This window comes from Misgurnus anguillicaudatus, chromosome 7 (genome assembly GCF_027580225.2).
Source record: "Misgurnus anguillicaudatus chromosome 7, ASM2758022v2, whole genome shotgun sequence".
NCBI lineage: Eukaryota > Metazoa > Chordata > Actinopteri > Cypriniformes > Cobitidae > Misgurnus > Misgurnus anguillicaudatus.
The window spans coordinates 41,340,792-41,363,383 of NC_073343.2; the positions used below are offsets into that span (position 1 = coordinate 41,340,792).

At 39.0% G+C, this 22,592-nt stretch overlaps 1 protein-coding gene across 1 annotated transcript in view; it reads right to left on the reverse strand.

Moving 5' to 3' along the window:
• smyd3 (SET and MYND domain containing 3) overlaps positions 1 to 22,592 on the reverse strand; it is a 188,931-nt gene that overhangs the window by 153,868 nt on the left and 12,471 nt on the right. Inside the window, exons 2-5 of the mRNA XM_055173293.2 lie at positions 16,157 to 16,220; positions 14,017 to 14,124; positions 13,859 to 13,916; positions 8,959 to 9,095 (exon numbers count right to left, since the gene is read on the reverse strand). Coding sequence (XP_055029268.2) covers positions 8,959 to 9,095; positions 13,859 to 13,916; positions 14,017 to 14,124; positions 16,157 to 16,220 — 367 coding nt within the window. The remainder of the gene's footprint in view (positions 1 to 8,958; positions 9,096 to 13,858; positions 13,917 to 14,016; positions 14,125 to 16,156; positions 16,221 to 22,592) is intronic.

Sequence of the window (22,592 nt, forward strand, 5' to 3'; positions counted from 1 at the left end):
ACAGGTGCGGCAGATATAGACAGGTACAGCAGACAGACAGACAAACTGATATAGCAGATAGACAAACAGACAGGTACAGCAGACAGACAGGTGCAGCAGATAGACAGGTACAGCAGACAGACAGACAGGTGCAGCAGACAGACAGATGGGTGCAGCAGATAGACAGTTACAGCAGACAGACAGACAGACAGCATGGAATAGCAGATAGACAAACAGACAGGTACAGCAGATAGACAGACGGGTGCGACAGACAGACAAGCAGACAGGTATATCAGACAGTCAGGTGCAGCAGATAGACAGATACAGCAGACAGACCGGTATAGCAGATAGACAAACAAACAGGTGCAGCAGACAGACAGACAAACAGGTACAGCAGACAGACAGACGGGTGCAACAGACAGACAGACAAGCAGACAGGTACATCAGACAGACAGGTGCAGCAGATAGACAGGTACAGCAGACAGACCGGTATAGCAGATAGACAAACAGACAGGTACAGCAGACAGACAGACAGGTGCAGCAGACAGACAGACAAACAAACAAACAGGTACAGCAGACAGACAGTCAGACAGACAAGCAGACCGGTACATCAGACAGATACAGCAGACAGACAGACAAACTGGTATAGCAGATAGACAAATAGACAGGTACAGCAGACAGACAGGTGCAGCAGATAGACAGGTACAGCAGACAGACAGACAGACAGACAGACAGACCAGTATAGCAGATAGACAAACAGACAGGTACAGCAGACAGGCAGATGGGTGCAGCAGACAGACAGACAAGCAGGAGGTACATCAGACAGACAGATACAGCAGACAGACAGACAGACAGACAGACAGACCGGTATAGCAGATAGAAAAAGAGACAGGTCAAGTAGACAGACAGGTGCAGCAGATAGACAGGTACAGCAGACAGACAGACAGACAGACAGATCGGTATAGCGGATAGACAAACAAACAGGTACAGCAGACAGACAGACGGGTGCGACAGACAGACAAGCAGACAGGTATATCAGACAGACAGGTGCAGCAGATAGACAGATACAGCAGACAGACCGGTATAGCAGATAGACAAACAAACAGGTGCAGCAGACAGACAGACAAACAGGTACAGCAGACAGACAGACAGGTGCGACAGACAGACAGACAAGCAGACAGGTACATCAGACAGACAGGTGCAGCAGATAGACAGGTACAGCAGACAGACCGGTATAGCAGATAGTCAAACATACAGGTACAGCAGACAGACAGGTGCAGTAGACAAACAGACAGGTACAGCAGACAGACAGGTGCAGCAGATAGACAGGTACAGCAGACAGACCGGTATAGCAGATAGACAAACAGACAGGTACAGCAGACAGACAGGTGCAGTAGACAAACAGACAGGTACAGCAGACAGACAGGTGCAGCAGATAGACAGTTACAGCAGACAGCCAGACAGACCAGTATAGCAGATAGACAAACAGACAGGTGCAGCAGACAGACAGACAGGTGCAGCAGACAGACAGACAGGTGCGACAGACAGACAAGCAGACAGGTATATCAGACAGACAGGTGCAGCAGATAGACAGATACAGCAGACAGACCGGTATAGCAGATAGACAAACAAACAGGTGCAGCAGACAGACAGACAAACAGGTACAGCAGACAGACAGACAGACAGGTGCGACAGACAGACAGACAAGCAGACAGGTACATCAGACAGACAGGTGCAGCAGATAGACAGGTACAGCAGACAGACCGGTATAGCAGATAGTCAAACATACAGGTACAGCAGACAGACAGGTGCAGTAGACAAACAGACAGGTACAGTAGACAGACAGGTGCAGCAGATAGACTGGTACAGCAGACAGACAGACCGGTATAGCAGATAGACCAACAGACAGGTACAGTAGACAGACAGGTGCAGTAGACAAACAGACAGGTACAGCAGACAGACAGGTGCAGCAGATAGACAGTTACAGCAGACAGCCAGACAGACCAGTATAGCAGATAGACAAACAGACAGGTGCAGCAGACAGACAGACAGGTGCAGCAGACAGACAGACAAACAGGTACAGCAGATAGACAGACGGGTGCGACAGACAGACAGACATACATACAGACAAGCAGACAGACAGGTACAGCGGATAGACAGACAAAACGGCACAGCAGACAAGCAAACAGGTACAGCAGACAGACAGACAAGCAGACAGACAGGTACAGCGGATGGACAGACAAAACGGCGCAGCAGACAGACAAACAGGTACAGCAGACAGACAGGTACAGCGGATAGACAGTCAAAGCGGCGCAGCAGACAGACAGACAGGTGCAGCAGACAGACAGACAGACAAGCAGACAGGTACATCAGACCGACATGAACAGCAGACAAACAGGTGCAGCAGATAGGCAGATACAGCAGCAGACAGACAGGTGCAGCAAATTAACAGACAGACAGGTACACAAGACAGACAGACAGACATGTACAACAGACATTCACAGCGGAAAGAGAGGTACAGTAGAGGATGGATAGATGGAGTTCAATCAGGTCCTGTATGCATCTTTTGGATTTGTCTGACTGCTGGTATTGTCATGAAGTATTCTTACATTATGTATTAAATTAGCACTAAGTAATGCTGGCCATTTGTGTTGTCATGCACAGATGGATCTGCCTTTTATCTCTTATCTCAGCTGAGGACAACAGACCATTAAAAGACAGACAAATAAAACAAAAGAGAGCACATATAAAATATTAATGATCCTTAATACAACAGCTGTGAAGGACGGGCAAAATAAGGAAATATTCAAATAAATGCAAAAAACAATAATATTGTATGAAATACTACTTGCACTAATTGGGTACTGCTGTGTAACACAAAAACGATGTTTATTTTAAGTTAATGGCAAAAGTAAAAATGATGGTTGCCACTCACAAAAGTTGTTCTCAATATAACAGAATGCTGATATCTTACGTATGGTGTAAAGGTTTTTATTTTATTTTATAAGGAATATTGAAACCTATCTGCTCATTGGATTATGACTATATATCACTTCAAGGAAATATGCATCAGACACATATGCAAGAATTAATGAAGAATACACTATTTACATTTTCCAATCCCTGGAAAAAACATTAGCATGCTGTGCACTTTAATTAAATCAGTGGATTCACTCCACCTTAGTAATGGAATGTGAATGACAGTCTCTCAGGATCTGAATGTTCACACATTTCTCTCATGTGTCCCCACTTTAATTGCACTATTTGCCTGTACCTATTCTAGTTCCTCCTTAATATGAATAAATAAATAAATGAACAAACACCTAAACATCCCCTGAGGAAATTTGGCTGTATGTAAGGAATACATTTTAAATGTAACAATATGTGTCTGATTTGAAATCAGTTGTGAAGCATGGATGCTTGCTTTTAGATCGCTCCATTGAATGGGTGATGGGTTCAGTGTTGGATTAACACAGCTAAACGTTTGTAATAGTAAACACTGAGCACCAGGCCAATAAAGCTACAGAAGTAAGCTCGCACCAGGAGAGATAATGCAGAACAGGAGACTTAATCAGCAGCCAGGGTCAGGAGCAGCACATTTCCTCAAATCTATGCACATTTGTTTTCCACCCACACCCAAATGAAATATTCATTCAGGATTTAACTGTATCTCATTAAGATTAAAGTGAAAGATTGTAAAAGTGTGTGTGGGTGAGAGAGATAGAGAGAAAACATTTACAAGATAACATGTCAGTCGCACTTAGAGGGTTTTGCATCTGATCTCTTTATGTATTGTCTGCAGTTTGTCATATTCATAGTGTTATTTTAGCAAATATGTGCATGAAAAATTTTATAAGATGTTTATTAGAGATACAAAATGTGACAAAATTGTCAGTATGTTTGCAATATATTCGTAGGCAGTGCTATTAAGCAAATGTGTCTATTGAATTTTTTATAGACTTTTATCGGTGACATTAAATGCTAAAATAGTTGTCTGCAAGATTACAATCAGTTTCCAAATAGAAAAATTGATGACACCTACATCAAATTTAAACCACTTTACGAAATGGACAGGCATCAGAAATGGGTCAGAAAAAAGAAACAAATAATTTGTATACCATTAAAGGTGCAATGTTGGACTTTTAGCGGCATCTACTGTGAATTGCAACCAATGGCTTAGTCTACAGCTTACTCCTCCCTTTTGCAACCCATAGGGAAGCTACGGTAGCCGCCACAGAACAAACACATAGGCCTGTCGCGATAATGATTATATTGACTTATAGATGCATAACGATTAATTGTGATTAATCTATAGCAGAATAAATGTTTGTTTACATCATATATGTGTGTGAACCGTGTATAATAATACATATGCACACATGCATGTATAATTTTAAGAAAAATACATATTTATATATTAAGTATTTATACATAAATATACAAATGTATATTCTTAAATATATACATGCATGTGTGCACGCATTGAAAAAAGTACATAGTAAAATGTTGAAAAACAGTGTTTTTTCCTTTAAGTGTAAATAAAACGTACATTAGCATTATATAAGAGAGACTAAATGAAAGTGCGCTATTTTAAGTTGCATTAATTAAAAATGACCATTATAAAGTCTCACTATGTTTTCTCTCCATCGTGCATTTCCAGCACACCCGAATTGACGTTTCTTTAAAGGTGCAGTGTGTAATTTTTAGAAAGATTTCTTGACAGAAATGCAAAATAATAAACAAAACTATATTATCAGGGGTGTATAAAGACCTTTCATAATTAACCGTTATGTGTTTATTGCATGAGACGTTTTTATCTACATACACCGAGGGTCCCCCTACATGGAAGTCGCCATTTTGTCCCGCCATTTTTCTACAGAAGCTGTTAACGGATGGGTGATTCTCACGAAACCATTGAAACACCACGGCACTAATGATTTTAGCTTTAAAATGTGTAATATAGTAACATTAAAAAGCATCAGAATTAACACAATACTGTCCGTGTGTCTCAATTCGTTCCCTAGCTCCCGAGGTCATGAATCAGTATATCGTGTACACAGGTTCGGACACTGGTAAGGACCCTAGCTCACTTGACATTGGGACAATGTTCAATTATTTTTCTGTCACGTGGCTATAAGCACGTTGTAATCACTCACAGCTGTTACTCATCAACAACCGGCAAAACCAACATCTCTCTGACTTAATTTTAAAAACAGTACATTGTGAAAAATGCTGTCATTATTCTCTTACATATCTGTGCATAAAATTAGAGGCATATAATTACATTTTAAATGTAATAAATATATTTACAATTTTAAATAAATATTATTATTTTAAATATTGAGTAGATTGTGGTTCCTTACTGTGTAGCAATGTGTGTTTATATTTACAACTAAAACAAACGTTTGTCTTTATAAAAGTTCTGTAACATTTCATACAGTTTATTGAGTTGGATCACATGATGTTTGGTTGGCGAGCTTCAGAAAAGGTCACGTGATTTCCGGTAAGGGAACATAGGGACTATCGATGCTCACTGGTTTTTGCGGTGCATTGTGGGAATTTTTAGGGAACGAACGTTCCAGTGCACTGAAATCCGTTCAGGGACCATCGATGCTCACTGGTTTTTGCGGTGCATTGTGGGAATTTTTAGGGAACGAACGTTCCAGTGCACTGAACGGATTTTGCGATTGAGACAGCCCTTAAAATGGCTGACTCCCTGATCAGTGCCCTGACTACTGAACAAGGGAGCTGATTGAGACACACGGTGCGTTACCTTGCACAATGTGTGATTTCAACATAAGAATTTATAATTGTAAATTTTATCTCATTTTCTGCTGAAATTCTCATTACCGCAATGTGTCCGGCTGTGTTTGAACATGCGTTATGTTGTAATTTAATCAAATTAACACAAAAATATTAAGAAAAAAAATAAATGGATGTTTTGCTAGACTACTTTAGATGACAGAAAAAATATTTACTGAATATTCATGTATAATAATAATGAAGAAAAATTAGGAAAATGATGTGTCCATGCCTGATGTTCTCATCCTCCGCAACACTTTTGGAGAACAGTTTAAGCACACATACAGAATTTTAATAAAGTTTGATTTTGAGTGACCAAGCACATGGACCAGTTACTTCAAGATGGCTACAAGGTAAGATCATTTTTTTACAGTTAATTTGAAATATTGTCTTGTCAGAATGCTTACACGACATTTTGATTATCATTACCGCAACAGATGCTTATTAAATGTTAATTTAATTAATAGAAGCATAATACTTTGATTTTAAATGCATGTGCAGAATCTCCAAATTATGTTCTTTCAGGTTTGTCATGTCATTTTGAAAATATGTCATTGTTGATATTTTCTGACTGTTGCGGTAATGAGATTTTTTAGGACTAATTTTTGTAATTATGTTACAAAAAGTGTTAAATGATAAGTATAAGTTTTTAAATTAATTTTCCCATTTTCTCCAGACTTTGTTTTTCAATGTCTGGTGGGAAAAACACTAAATTTAAGCAATTTTTAAATTTTCATGCTTGACATTTTTAAAACCAAGTTTTCGTGAGAATCACCCGGATAAACTTTTTTACTAAGTTGTAACCGGCCATGACATGTTTGTCTGGTGGTGGCTACCGTAGCTTCTCTATGTGTTTCAAAAGCGAGAGGTGAGCAGTGGACTGAGCCTTTGATTGCAATTCGCAACCTCGCCACTAGATGCCGCTAGAATTTACACACTGCACCTTTAAAGTATCTCACATTTCTGACAGAAAATGTCACAACTCAAACCATCATCAAAATTCTGCTATGTTCAGCCGGCTCTACCAATGATTGACCTTTATGACAAAATACCAAACTAAGCTTTGAGGATTCCTGAAGCTAAATCTATTGAACTCAAATTAATATTTTTTTTTTTAAATATCGCTAATACTATAAATAATCATAAAAAATTACAATGGTCCCCAAAATGACATAATACATGTTCTGTATGTACGTTTCTCTCTCGCACACAAGCATATTGCAACGATGATACAAAACACACATGTAGTCACCGTACAAGCACCTCCAGCAACAGATACAACACACCTGGATTACAAAAATGCCAATGACACGGTACGTGGTGTCATGCAGTGCACTTAAAAATGTACTTTAAAAATCAGTGCCAGTAAATGCTAAGTGATCTGGACCTCCTTAATCTGATTGTCTGTGGGTTTTCCAAACTATTCAAGCAAACGTTCACATAACTCGTGTCTTTCCCTCCTTAGTGTTTAAAATTGGACTAGAAATGCTTATCAGAGCCACACTCAGCCCTTTGATGCTTTATAAGAGAGAGATGGCTGCTGGCTGTCTCTTATGTGAAACAGGTGCCCGTGCTCACATGCAACAGGCATTTGTTTGTACCCGTCCAGATGTGCAACCCCTTCTGTGTTTACATGCGATCCTGAGGAGACCATCACCGTGTTCAACCCAAAACGTATCTTTTGACCAATGTGTTCACAATTACGGCAAAGAGTGGCGGGTGGTAAACAAGCAAATAAAACCGATTCTTACAGGAATCTAAATAAGCGATCTCGCTGACACAACTGTAAATAAACTCTGACTTTAGTATGCACCTGGGCTGTCCAAGAAGGGGGTACAGCAGGATTGTGAGATAGGCATGTAAAGATATGAAAAGTTACTATAGCTGAACCAAACAATGGTTACCACAAAATGGCAATCAATATGCCAAAAAACATGGTTACTACAAAAACTATATTTCTGGTGCCATCATAGTGCATGCCTAAAACATGGTACTGCCATGGTACATCTCTCAAAACTTTTATTTAAAGAGACACTCCACTTTTTGGAAAATATGCTAATTTTCCAGCTCCCCTAGAGTTAAACATTTGATTTTTACAGTTTGGAATCCATTCAGCTGATCTCTGGGTCTGGCGGTACCACTTTTAGCATAGCTTAGCATAATCCATTGAATCCGATTAGACCATTAGCATCGCACTAAAAAAATAACCAAAAAGTGTTTCGATATTTTTCCTATTTAAAACTTGACTCTTCTGTAGTTACATTGTGTATTAAGAAAATTAAAAGTTGAGATTTTCTATGTCGATAAGGCTAGGAACTATACTCTCATTCTGCCGTAACAATGAAGGACTTTGCTGCCGTAACATGGCTGCAGCAGGTGTGGTGATATTACGCAGCAGCCGAAAATAGTCCCCTTGGTAACTTTCAATGGCAGGGGACTATTTACGGGCACTGCGTAATATCATTGCGCCTCCTGCATGCCACAAGCAACAAAGTCCTTGATTCCTACGCCAGAACGAGAGCACAGCTCCTAGCACATCTGCCTAGAAAATCCCAACGTTTAATTTTCTGTCGGTCTTACGATGTAACTACAGAAGAGTCAAGTTTTAAAAAGGAAAAATATCAAAACACTTTTTGGTTATTTTTTAGCGCGATGCTAATGGTCTAATCGGATTCAATGGATTATGCTAAGCTATGTTAAAAGTGGTACCGCCAGACCCGGAGATCAGCTAAATGGATTCCAAAACAGTACAAATCAAATGTTTAACTCAAGGAGAGCTGAATTTTCTAAAAAGTGTCTACCGCTAACAAATTAAATTCATGACAATTTAATCATAATAAACATCAAAACCAAATAAAACTCTTGTCTCCATTTAAATTTATACTCAAATACTTACTATCTCAAGTAAAGTAAACCCAAAGGTATGGAATCCACCCAAAATATAATGTGAAATAACCTAATTTAGTTTCAGTGAACATTTCAGAAAAAGACAAAAAACAGCAGCATGAATTCACAGCAGGACAGAAAAATAAGCGAACAGCTCAGTATGTGGCCGCACGGTCAACGTGACGCGATGGCAATATAAGCAACTTCTGATTCAATGTTGCACCTGGTGACCTGCGAGCCGCCACCTGCGGACTACACTAGGGGCGTATATGACAACGAAAAGACACTTACTCTGGCGAGCAGGTTGATGGGTTCAAGGCCGGGAGGCAGCTGAGAAACATTACAGTTCTCCTCACCGAGATAAACCAGCAGGGTGGAGCAGAGATGCTCCAGACCTTCTCTCTTCTCATCACACATATCCTCCAGGTCTAAACATGCAGAGGACATAAAAAACTTCAATACTGACAGGACATTCATATGGATCATTTTATGATATGATACTGCCATGATTACCATAGTACTTTATATTTATCTGAATGTTTAACATATAGAGTGGTACTACCAAATATATTCACATTACAATATACTATACATTTATGCATTTGGCAGATGCTGAGCATGTTGAGACTGAAAAATAAAACAGAAATGTGTGTATTGTACTTTCTGAGTGACTTTGCAGAAATAAACCAGCATGAATTGGATTAAATAGGTTGAAAACAGGTTGCTGGTTTTAGGTTCAGCAGATGGTTTGAGCTGGTCCTCCAGCTGACAAAGCAAAACCAGTGAAGACCACATAAGCTATTTTTCAGTAGGGTAGATGCCTATAAAGACGGCAGACAGCAATAAACAGTGCTAGTGTATTTGTATGTGTGGAAGTATCGGTGCGAGGTGATTTATGTCGGCTTTGCCAAACATATGGGCTTCTCCATTAACCCTTCTGCTCTGATACATTTCCTTCAAACACACCATCGATGAAGTACAGCGTGCTGCGGCAGCCGCAGACAGAGCAAACGCTTGACCCGCGGCAAACCCTCCCAAGTTTTTATCTCGCACACACAACCATTCACACGTTCACCGTCGTAAACGCAGACTCACACGGTAGTAAACCTCTACAGATTCAACGCATAAATCTGGTACGCCTGCACTTTAGCGACTCTTCCTTGCATATTCTTTATCTCCCACATACAGACCCCTGATAATATTGCTCGGGCTTGTCGGACAAACCGGAATACAACATTTTTATCCGTTTTTAAGGTGATCGCAATTAATTTATGACTATATTATTATTACAGATAGCAGCCGGTTAGTAAGGGACTGCGGGTGGCCGACTGTCTCCTCAGCACAAAATATTTGACAGGAAAAGATGGGAATATACACTTCCGACTTGTTGTGGGAGGGAGAAGCTTTGTGTGGAATTATGAGTCGGATTGTCAACAAAATAACTATAGACAGTTTCAGCAGTAACAACATGACCGGCTTTCGTGGTCATCACGTAACTTCCGGTAAACTCTGCGAAGAATAAATAACAACAAAGTCCTTTTAAAGTAGTTTTTTTATATAACAAGCAAAATAAACAACACGTAGGTGAGGTATTTGTTGAAGAGTTCAGTTTCAGAAACTAGTCAGCCCATTAAACAAACAGAAACCGGAATTAAAGTTCGGACCATAAGCTTATCGCGTCACCGCACATGCGCCCGATTAAACGGTCTATTTAACAGATGATAAGGATGACATTATATTATTTCTTGCATGCTAAACTCTCAAGATAAGGTAAAAAAGCTGTCACTGGGGTGGTATCCTTTAAAAAAAAGTCTACCGTTGTACAGGGGTGTCATGCACCAATTTTTTTAAGGGGGCACAGTGTGCACAGCTCACAGAAATTTGTGCATACACAGACATCAAACAAAATAGCTTTCAGTCTTTTCCATGGCACTTACATTTAATCTGAGCGCCCCTGCCTTCATGCAAAAACCTCCAAAATAAACGTGACTAACTTTTATATCAAATACGACATTTGGCATCAAATTTACATCTAAAACGGCATGTTTTGTTTGTTTACGTTTGGTTTAATGAATTGTTTAATTGTGTCATTAATGCATTTTGCACAAGAACTGCATTATCCTATAATATTAATGTAATTTTAAATCCATAAAGTATATGAACAACAAAAATGACATAAGCTATAGCCACGTGATTGATTTTGATGTTTAATATATGATTTAATAAAAGTTGTTTTATATAAAATTATTAGAGAAACGGATTTTTGCATTAAATTTTACCTCATATGTGAGCATGTGTGATTCCGCGCCCCCGTGAACTCTGGCGAAATTTTGCGTTGTACCAAGATGAATCTAGAGAAATCTCTACTAATATAACATCGAGACGGTCACATTTAACCATACATTTCTACACAGAGGAGGTTAACTGCACCGTATATTACCGTACTGGGGTTTGGAAATGTTGTGAGCGTTTCTTAAACGTTTTAATTTTTCAGATAGCAAAATACAGCCGCAAGGCTCGCAACAGCAAAGAGCTCGTGAGTGCGCGCTCAGACGCTGATGACGTCTACGACTACGCTAACTGCAACGCCTGCCGCCAGAATAATGTAATGTTACATGACCAAACACTATCAACACGGAAAAAATCTCCGAAAAGTGAGAAGAATGCAGCACAGAATTGATAATACTGTGCATATTAAACAGATTAAAAAACAAGTAACAGATTAATGGACGCTTCTTTGATTTTGAAGTTGAATGCAAAATCTATTTGGCTCACGTGCCTCCTCATTTTGAATGGTCATGACGCTCTGCGTACCCTAAAGGCTTTTAAAAACCACTCCATTACCAAATCTATTCTGTAAACCTTTTGAACCGGTTAAAAAGTAGATTTAAGCGAAAGTATTTAATACGAGCATTCAGTCAATATCACTATCTTGCATTTTATCAAATCGCATTCAGTCAATGATTTTGCATCTTTAAATATAATTTGCTATATATATTTCATGTTTTATTTTTCAGTAGAAGGAAGGAAATGTGGGCTGGAGAGCTACAAAAATGACAACAGCACAAAATAAACAATACAGATTGTCTTCTATAGTAGCTCTCAGATCTCATTTTAGCAACTGGCTATCATTTAAATGCATTACATAGTGTCTACTGTATATATCAAGATCATATAGGTCACCTGGTTTTCCAAACATCAGCTCCTGAAAACCCTTATCGGTTGACCATTAAGCATTACAGACAGAGAGAGATGAAATGAAATGATTAACTGCCATCTTTCTGTTTGTATAAAATCCCATGCAAAGGTCTTACTGTCACCGCACAGCCACAAAAATGAGGATCTGATGGATTTCTTGGAATAATGCATGAGCCGAGGTTAGGGGTTTATGGCGGACGTCTCACACAGCTGTTAATGTGACGACGGAGCGCCGGCACAAAAGGACCATCCATAAGGACAATCTTTAATGGCTGCCCGAAACTTATGAGAGAATAGGAAATAGCCAGACCGGCTAGTAGTCCAAGGTTCATTGTGACAAAATAGCCAATTACTTTTGAGAAGCCGATGGCTGCAGGCAGGTTTCACAGAGGACCTATAATAGAGGAGCGGAGGAACATTCATAATCTTACAATAAACTCATACAAGGAACTGACATTTATTCACCTTTCATTATAGGAAATCTAATCTATCAACCTTGCAGGATACATTTTGCTGGGTGCTGCCAACTGCTGAAAAATGAGCTTGTATTTGGTATATAATAGTAACAGTACTGTACATAAAGATAAAGCCACTTTATCTTTTTAGGAAAAGTTTTAGGACACTGTGTTGTGTGCTTAAAGTGGGGGTCTAAAACTATTTCATGCATGCTGACTTATTAACACTCTTTAAGAGTAGGATTCCTCGTGCTAAACATAGACAAAATGTCAAAAAAGCAGTTATGGCGGAGTATTTCTGTGCCGAATGCACTTGTAAGTTTCCAATTTTTTTTCAAAAATGAGAGATTCATACGTAACAATCTTGCTTTTTTAAATCTTGCAGTATGTACAGTGGAAGTCCTTATATGGGCACTTCATCCGGAATAGCGCACACACACACCAACCAAAAGCTGACACGAAATCAACATCACCAGAGGTGTGTGTTTTTGTTTGTAAGGGAAATTTAAGTTTGTTCAGTATCCCAATGAACCCATCATTATGTAAACAATGCATATAGTTTGTTTACCCGGGGGTAGTAGCAGAGTTGTGTGTGTGTGTGTGTGTGTGTGTGTGTGTGTGTGTGTGTGTGTGTGTGTGTGTGTGTGTGTGTGTGTGTGTGTGTGTGTGTGTGTGTGTTTGTTAAACGCTGGATTTCGTTGAAATGGGGCGGTCCCAACTGGGTTTTATTCAGGCTGATCTGTTTTTATAAATCTGATAAAAATAAAGACTCTTCTGAGATATGAAGGATGCAATACTACTCTATAGGTACTCAAGATTAACATGAGATAAGCAGAAACACTGTGTGTTATGTGACCTTTAAAGGGACACTCCACTTCTTTTCAAAAACATGCCAATTTTCCAGCTCCCCCAGAGCCAAACATCTGATTTTTACCGTTTTGGAATCCACTCAGCCGATCTCTGGGTCTGGCGGTTCCACTTTTAGCATAGCTTAGCATAATCTATTGAATCTGAATAGACCATTAGCATTGCGCTAAAAATATTAATATTTATATATATATAACTATTTAAAACTTGACTCTTCTGTAGTTACATTGTGTACTAAGACCGACGGAAAATTAAAAGTTGTGATTTTCTAGGCCGATATGGCTAGGAGCTATACTCTCAATCCGGCGTAATAATCAAGAACTTGCTGTCGTAACATGGCTTCAGGAGGCGCCATCATATTACGCAGCAACTGAAAGTAGTCCCCTTGGTAATCTTCAATACCAAGGGACTATTTTCGGGCACTGCATCACGTTTTAAATTGGAAAAATATCGAAACTCTTTGGTTATTTTTGAGCGCAATGCTAATGGTCTAATCAGATTCAATAGATTATGCTAAGCTATGCTAAAAGTGGTAGCGCCAGATGCAGAGATCAGCTGAATGGATTCCAAAACAGTAAAAATCAAATGTTTAACTCTATGGAAGCTGGAAAATGAGCCTATTTTCAAAAACAGTGTAATGTCTCTTTAAAATTAACCATACAGCAACTTACGAGACTGGTGTTCAGTTAGCGAGTACAGCTCATCTTTGTCGCTTTTTGATTGGCTGAGCTGCAAAACAAAAAAAAGATTAGACAAAAGTGGCACAAAACACACTTTAAAATCAAAACATGCATCTGAAGTGGCCGTCAGGTGCTCTGATTTCACATACCAGTGTGAAAATGATCCTGGCAACCAGTCGGACGGAGTCGGTGGGTATTCTCGGCTGGAGATGCTTTAGACATTTGCATTCTCGTTTGTGCTCGGGCCACGCTTGTTTCTGTTGGGAGAACATTGGGAGAAGTGGTTTCTAGGTTTGAGAGAAAGTACTTGGAGAAAGTTGTGGCATTTGTGTGATAGCCAAGTAAAGTGATTTTAGATGACTGGAAAATGCTATAAAAACAAAATGTTTTACAGGTGTATGGCTCCGAGCGCTAAATACTGGCGCCGAGAAATCACACTGGACCCAATGTGAGAGTTTTTCCGATATTTGCCGGCACAAGTATCTGGAATTTTTTTTATTAAATTGGACAAAAATGTTTGTTGGATTACCAATGAAGTCAAGTGACTGTTTCAATTCAATAAGGTATTTATACTGTCAGTATTCTTTTTCAACCAGGGTCCAAAATAATTCCTTTGTTACCAAAAATGAAAAATGCATGACTGGTGGATGAAATGCATGAAATAAACGTTTAAAGCCACCGCCTTTCGGACACTGACTTCAATCCACACTTTCTTATACTTAAACAGACGCATAAATATATCGGAAACAACAAAATTATCATACAATCTTATAAGAAATGTTAAAGTTAAAATTATTATAATAATTGTTTTATTTATGTGTGACCACTGTCATTTGAAATGTATGTAACTGGTCAAAAAATTAAATCATGAATTCATGTCGAAATGTCTAATGTTAAAGCGATACTTCAGCCAAATATCAAAAACATCTTTCAGACGAGCACATTTGGAGTTATTTTAGTAAATGTCCTTGCTTTTCCAAGCTTGCCCAAAAAAGTGCATCCATCCTTCACAGAAGTAATCCACATGGCTCCAAGGGGTTAAAAATGGTCTTTTGGGGGTAATCCATGCCATATTGTAAGAAAAATATCCATCGCCTACACTAAAACTCTTGTGTGAGTCAAACATGGCGCCGTTACCGGAAGTACATTTTATTAAAGGGATAGTTTGGCCAAAAACGATATTAAACCCATGATTTACTCACCCCCAAGCTGTCCGAGTTGCATATGTCCATCGTTTTTCAGACAAACACATTTTCGGATATTTTAGAAAATATTTTAGATCTTTCTGTTGATTAAATGTAATGTTACGGGGTCCAGCCATAGTCCACAACCTTCAAGTCCAAAAAAAGTGCGTCCATCCTTCACAAATTAAATCCAAACGGCTCCAGGATGATAAACAAAGGTCTTCTGAGGGTAATCCGTGCGGTGTTGTTGTAGAAATATCCATATTTAAAATGTTATTAACGTAATTAACTACCTTCCGGTAGCGCCGCCATCTTAGACTCAGGAGAGAGTATTAGCGTAGTGTACGCACTTTTCTTAGTGACGTATGACAAATTCGAAGGGCGGGGGGACAGAGCAGCAGCAGAGAAACTTCTGTACGCTACGTAAGCGCTCATCCTGAATGCGTATGATACTAGGATGGCGGCGCTACCGGAAGGTGGTTAATTACGTCAATAAAATTTTAAATATGGATATTTCCACAACAACACCGCACGGATTGCCTTCGGAGGACCTTTGTTTGTCATCCTGGAGCCGTTTGGATTTAATTTGTGAAGGATGGACGCACTTTTTTTGGACTTGAAGGTCGTGGACCACCGCTGGACCCCGCAACACCACACCCAATCAACAGAAAGATCCAAAATATCCTCCAAAATATCCGAAAATGTGCCCGTCCGAAAAACGATGGACACACGCAACTCGGACAGCCCGGGGGCGAGCAAACCATGGGTTCAATACCGTTCCTGGCCGAACCATCCCTCTAAGTCTATAATCTGTATATTTTTCTTACAAAATCGCATCGATTACCCATAGAATACCTTTATTAACCCATTGGAGCCGTGTGGATTACCTCTGTGAAGGATGAATGCACTTTTTGGGGTTTAAAGTCAGAAGTTGTTTCCAATTATAAAGCATGGAAGAGCAAGGACATTTACTAAAATAACTCCAAATGTGCTCGTCTGAAAGATGATGAACATGTGCATCTCGGATGGCTTGAGAGTTGGTAAATCATGAGGTAATTTTGATATTTCACTTTAAGACCCAAACAGTTTTGTGATGAGCTCTTACCTGACACTGAGCACTGCAGTATCGGGCCGTCTTACACTGGGAGCATCTTAGTAAACTTTCACCCCTGTAAAAAAACACATAAGAGAGAGAATTAACCTTTTTTCTTTGTGTAAATGATCAATTATTACTTGGGTAAATGACCAATAGCACAGCTAGACAACCTGGCTTTAGCAAGCCTGGTCAACCAAGCTTGTGGGAACCAAGTGATAACTGCGTTAAACTGCAAATGTCTGATAGTGTTATCCACAGCTGTATATTTTGGGACATCTTCCAATGATAGCAGAAAGTGTGACAGTACGTGGCACGGGTTAGAGGAAGAGTTGACCACCCAAGACCTCTTCTTACTTCTCTCTAAGAGAAAATAAACAGGACTAGTGTACTTCATCGAGGCGGTTGTGTCTAGAATAGACAGATTAACAGAGAGATCTTGTCACCACCCTGGTATCTTTAGGTAAGTTCTTGACAAATCACTTTGGGGGCTGCAGTTCTTAACCCTAGCCTAACAACTGAAAGAAAAACTGAAGACACATCAGACGGACTTGGAGCTAACACAACCAAACCACACATTACTTATATCCAAATGCCAGGTTGGTACAAAACAATATACAAGTTGAAGAAAAACTGTTTTGTTCTTTACCGTGCCGATGTGTTTCATCTAAACTCATACCACACACATCATCCAATGTCAACAAACCATATGACTTTGATTAATGAAAATTGAGTTAAAGGCACAATATGTGGGATTTTTAACACTAGATGTCGCCATTTCACAATAACACAGGCGATTTACTCACCACCATGTCATCCAAAATGTTGATGTCTTTCTTTGTTCAGTTGGGCAGAAATTATGTTTTTTGAGGAAAACTTTCCGGATTTTTCTCATTTTTATGGACTTTAATGGACCCCAACACGTAACAGTTTTAATGCAGTTTAAAATTGTCATTTCTAAGGACTCTAAACAATCCCAAACGAGGCATAAGGGTCTTATCTAGCGAAACGATTGTCATTTTGACAAGAAAAATAAAAATATGCACTTTTAAACCACAACTTCTCAACTTCCTCCAGTTGTGTGACGAGCCATCGCGACCTCACATAATTGCGTAATGATGTCGAAAGGTCACCAGTTACATATATGAAACGCACATTTGCGGACCATTTTAAACAATAAACTGACACAAAGACATTAATTAGTTTCATTCCACATACAACAACGTCGGAACGGTCCTCTTTCTCCACACTTGTAAACACTGGGGCGGAGTTGTTTCGCATACGTCATCCGTGACCTCTTCAATCCTGGAATGTTTTCCTCAAAAAACATAATTTCCTCTCGAATGAACAAAGACATTTTGGATGACATGGATTTACAAATCCTTGGGAACTTTTGGGATAATGTAAATACACAACTGAACTGGTGAAGTGGTTTGGGGATATTTTATTACAAAAATCTTACATATATTGTGTATATTTTAATATTGTGGCTTTAAGAGCTTTCACAAAACTATCTGACAATTTTTTAAACACTATGAGCTCAAAGCAAATAGAGCTCTAGTGAATGTGAAGGTCAAATCATCTTTACATTACAAATGCACAAAAACATTTTGTTTTAAAGTAGTGGATGTTTAATTTCATGGATATGATCACAATTAAATCATTACAGACTTTGCAACATCTCAAAGTTTCATCAAGAACCCTTATGAGATCCAGAAGAGAAACCTGAGCTATGCACCAGATCAACATCAGACCTCCGTGCCCGTGGCTATCGGCTGATCTTAATCCCATTTGTCTTTGAAAGGAACAAACTTCATTAGATAAAAACAAAAGGAACACACTGAAATAAAAGATAGTATCATGAATATGTAATGTGTTTAAACCCCACAGACCATAATGAGATAATCGTATTATCAGGCTTCTGATATAAAAGACATTAACTTTATTTACTGAAGATTTCTTAAAAATGTTTTAGTTTCAGAATGCGTCCATTGGATTTATTAGAAGTAACTTTGTATAATCTTAAAAAGCAGACCCAATTTCTCAGCCCTTATAAAAATGCTGATGTTTCAGAGAGCAAGAATCATGAATGTTAATGGAAAACACAGAGTTTGGCGCGTCAGATAGCAAAGAGCCAGCTGTAATTCAAAGCATAAGAGAAGAGCCATACGGCAGCAGCATACAAAAGACAAATAAATCAATAAGTCAACCATTACAGGACACACTTCACTTCAGGTGAGTCTCAGATATAAACCGTGTAACATAAACCACACCTATTTTTCATAAATCAATGGAATTATTAAACTGAATATATTTCTGTTTCTAAACATGGGAAAGTTGTTTGTTTTTAAATAGTAAGAGTTAAGTTTGCATACAGTAAATAAACCTAAAATAAATGAACACCATATTTTACACTTAAAGCCCTGTTTTTAGATTGTTTATGGTGAAATAGAAAGTTTTTGACTGAAATTTCGACATATGCGGCTGCCCCGAGAATTTTCGGGTGTTTGTGTTTCACCTCACACCTCTACAATGGGTGTATAGGTGCACTGGAACAATCCTTCCTAAAATGCATTAAACTTTCGTTTACAAAGACATGAAACTCACCGAGTGGTCAGAGGTGTTCACTGATATGCTCACACAAAAATCGCCGCAAAAGACGCCCTCCAACAGATGTTTTAGCATTCATTGTAAACTTGTGGACCTATTTTTCCAAACGCTTAACACCCGTATATTCTTCCGCTTAGAGCTTGAATAATAGACACTCCCGCCCATGTGGTGGCGCTAATCCGCCATTGCCAATTGCAAGAATAGAAACAAAGTTCCCGGCGCAGAGTAATACCGTACCTCACAGCACATCTAATACAAGTCAATGGAGTTGGCAAAAACTACGATAAAACCTGTCTTTTGCAGCGATTTTTGTGTGAGCATACCAGTGAACACCCCTGACCACTCTTTGTAAACGAAAGTTTAATGCATTTTAGGAAGGATTGTTCCAATGCACCATTAAACCCATTGTAGAGGTGGGAGGTGAAACACAAACACCCGAAAATTCTCGGGGCAGCCGCATATGTCGAAATTTCAGTCAAAACCGTTCTATTTCATCATAAACAATCTGAAAACAGGGCTTTAAGTGTAAAATACCGAACTTGTCCTTTAAATTATTTGATTATTATTAAAGTCACGTGACTGCAGTGATGTGGATGACGTATTATCTGGTGCACCCCAGCTAGTGCGCCCGGGCTTCGTTTACAGTCTGAGGGAGCCCCACGATGTAAGTTTGAAAAAAACTTCACAAACATGTCTGAGAAAAACAGGTCAGCCGCGTCACTGCAGTCACGTGACTTTAATCTTGCGCATGCACTTCACCATAGACTCGGAAGAGAAGACAATGCTTAATAAAGTCATAATTTTTGTTAATTTTGGACCAAAATGTATTTCCGATGCTTCAACACATTTTTACTGACCCACTGATGTCACATGGTCTACTTTGATTATGTTTTTATTACCTTTCTGGGCATGGACAGTATAGTGTGCATACATTTTCAATGAAGGGTCAACAAGCTTTTGAACTAAATCTAAAACATCTTAAACTGTGTTCTGAAGATGAACGGAGGTCTTACGAGTTTGGAACAACATGAGGGTGAGTCATTAATGACATTATTTTCATTTTTGGGTGAACTACCCCTTAAACCTAAAATGCTGGGTTGTTTTAACCCATCGTTGGGTCAAATATAACATTTTGTTCTAATATGCACGCTTTAGGTACAAATGTGTAGGTTCTTTCCACACAATTGAGACAATGGCCAAAGCTCAAGCCATGGTTGAGGCTTAAGTTGAAGAGCATAGTAAAGATTATTTAAAAACTAAATAAATTATTTGATTGTAGGTACCACCTTTAAAGCATCTCTCACAATCATACATTTCAAACATCATAATCAAGTCTTTACAATTGACGTAGTATGGAAATATTTCTCATTTTGTGTTTAACAGAAGAAATGACACAGAACAATTTGAAACAACACGAGGGCATGGTAGTAAAAGTAAATGAGGCCAGTTTTAATTTTTGGTTGAGGTGTGTTTGATACTTTGTGTTTGATATTGATGGTAGACTCTCAGACAGCTGGAAGTGTCATAGAGAAACACTGCCCCCTGGTGGCATGAGGGCTCTCCCCTCACTATCAGCAGGCTACATGTCCTTACTTACATGAATGCATTTTTATTACATTTATGTGACAAAAAAAAAATGTCCTGAGGCTTATCTCTTTAGAGCAAAACCAATCCACAGGGTGTCAAAATCTGATTATCATTATGGCTAATGCGTAATTATTCCCGGGTTTCTTAATTTCACAATTGACAATAATTTGACATAAATGTGGCACCCTAACATGACCAGTGAATTCAAATATCTATCATGAGCTTAGAAAGATCCAGATCCACACACAGCTAGCCTGAAACAATTCCCTGCATGTTCCCATCACACACTGAGAGCTATAATAAGATAGACAGCATCATCTGGTGTGTGTATGTGTGCGTGCACGCACGTGCGTGTGTGTGTCTAAAAAAATTAACCATGTTTTTTGTGGTGAAAGTGTAGTAACTATTAAACTACGGTTACAAAACCATGGTTATTTGTGGTAACCATTGTTTTACTACAATTTTTGTTTTAAGTGTAGTAAAACCATTGTTAATTTTCGTAAGGGTTGTGTGTGTGTCAACATATAGAGAAGAAGCAGACCCACACCTTTATCTGAACTTTCATACTCCTCCAAAACGAATACATTTAAACACTCACACACACATACAAAACCTCACATACACAAACACATACACACTTTGGCCAATTAGATTGTTTATCCTCACAGAACAGAAACACTCTTATAGCTCCTCAAAGCCTGTCAGACAACACTTCCAGAAATGCCACTCTTTGCTGGTCTAATAATTGGATAGAAAAAGCTGTGATTGGACAAAAACAAAAAGATGCTTCTAATAAAATGAGACAAAAGCATTCAGCACACAGTTGACTGAAACCATTGACATCCATAAATACTACTGTCAACTGTGTCTGTGTGCTTACAATCATTTATCAAAATATCTTCTTTTGCATTCAACAGAATAAAGAAACTCCTACCAGTTTAGAGCATCACAAGGGTGAGGAAATTATAGCAGAAATTACATTTTTGGGTGAACTATCCATTTAAAATCTTTCTTCAGGTTCATCTGCAGAGACTCTACGTCAGGGCTAGTCAACTGGCGGCCCGCGGGCCTAATGCGGCCCTCTAATCATCTTTATACGGCCCGCCGGTCATCTTTGTCTGATTTAAAATAAGCGTGGTCACTTTTACATTTCCACTGTACATGACAAATGGCAGATAAATCTTAAGGAGAGTCAGAAAGGGGCTGCGTGGGGTGCGAACCATATGCGGGTGCATTATTTTCTGATACAATTTGAGCGTTGGATGCATAAAAAACCATGTGCGATGACACAGCATGTGACACACTGATGTATTTCAGTGCGTTCCAATTAAAACACTGTGTGCAAGGTCAAAATTATAAATCCTTTTTTGTTTAACTTTTTCAGTAACACTTGAATCCTTTAAAAACAATTGATTACTGATAAGTAAATTATTAAGTATAAATATATTAATAGATTGAAGGTTCTTGCACTGGAATGAGGTTTTGCAGGTTTTAATAAAAAAATAATTTCAATACAAGTGAAAAACAACACAATTATTTAACATTAATCTTAAAGCAACACCGAAGAGTTTTTTTTACCTTAATATAACGTTTCCAAAAAGTTTCAGTCGTCCCTCCACTTGAAACAGGGTGAACGGCACTTTCACATTCGCTTTGCAGCCCTCTATTGGCCAAAACCGCACTAAAGAAGTTTCCAACCGTCGGGTCGCGGTCCTGTAGATCGAGTGAAAAACTACAAAAACTTGCTTTATGGCAGACCTACAATCCAATCAGAGCCAGCTTTGCTGCAGTATTTACCAAGTATATATCGCTGCAGCCCAGAGACTGCAGGTTGGAGGACCTTATGCCGCAAGTGGGAGGAACTTATGCCGCAAGTAGGAGGGATTTCAGAAATGTGCAAGTAGGAGGAGTTTACGCTTCAAATGGGACAGTGGTGAATCCTCTGGAAGTTTGTACAGCCCACTTGCGGCTAAAGCTCCACCCACTTGCTGCTAACCCACCCATTTGCAGCTGGCTCCGTCCTCCGTTTATACCCCTTTCGTATTTACGACAGTGGTAATGAACAATTACGCTTCTAACCTGTAGGGGGAGCTAAGAGCAAAAAGTCTTTAGTGTTGCTTTAAACTGGGGATCTTCTTCCTCCGCTTAGTTTTTCAGTTTACAAAGTCCGTCATCTAAATAGGGATTAAACATAGCGCCAGCGCAACTGGCTTTTAAAGGGGATGAGAGCTGAGACTCTCATTGGTTTATT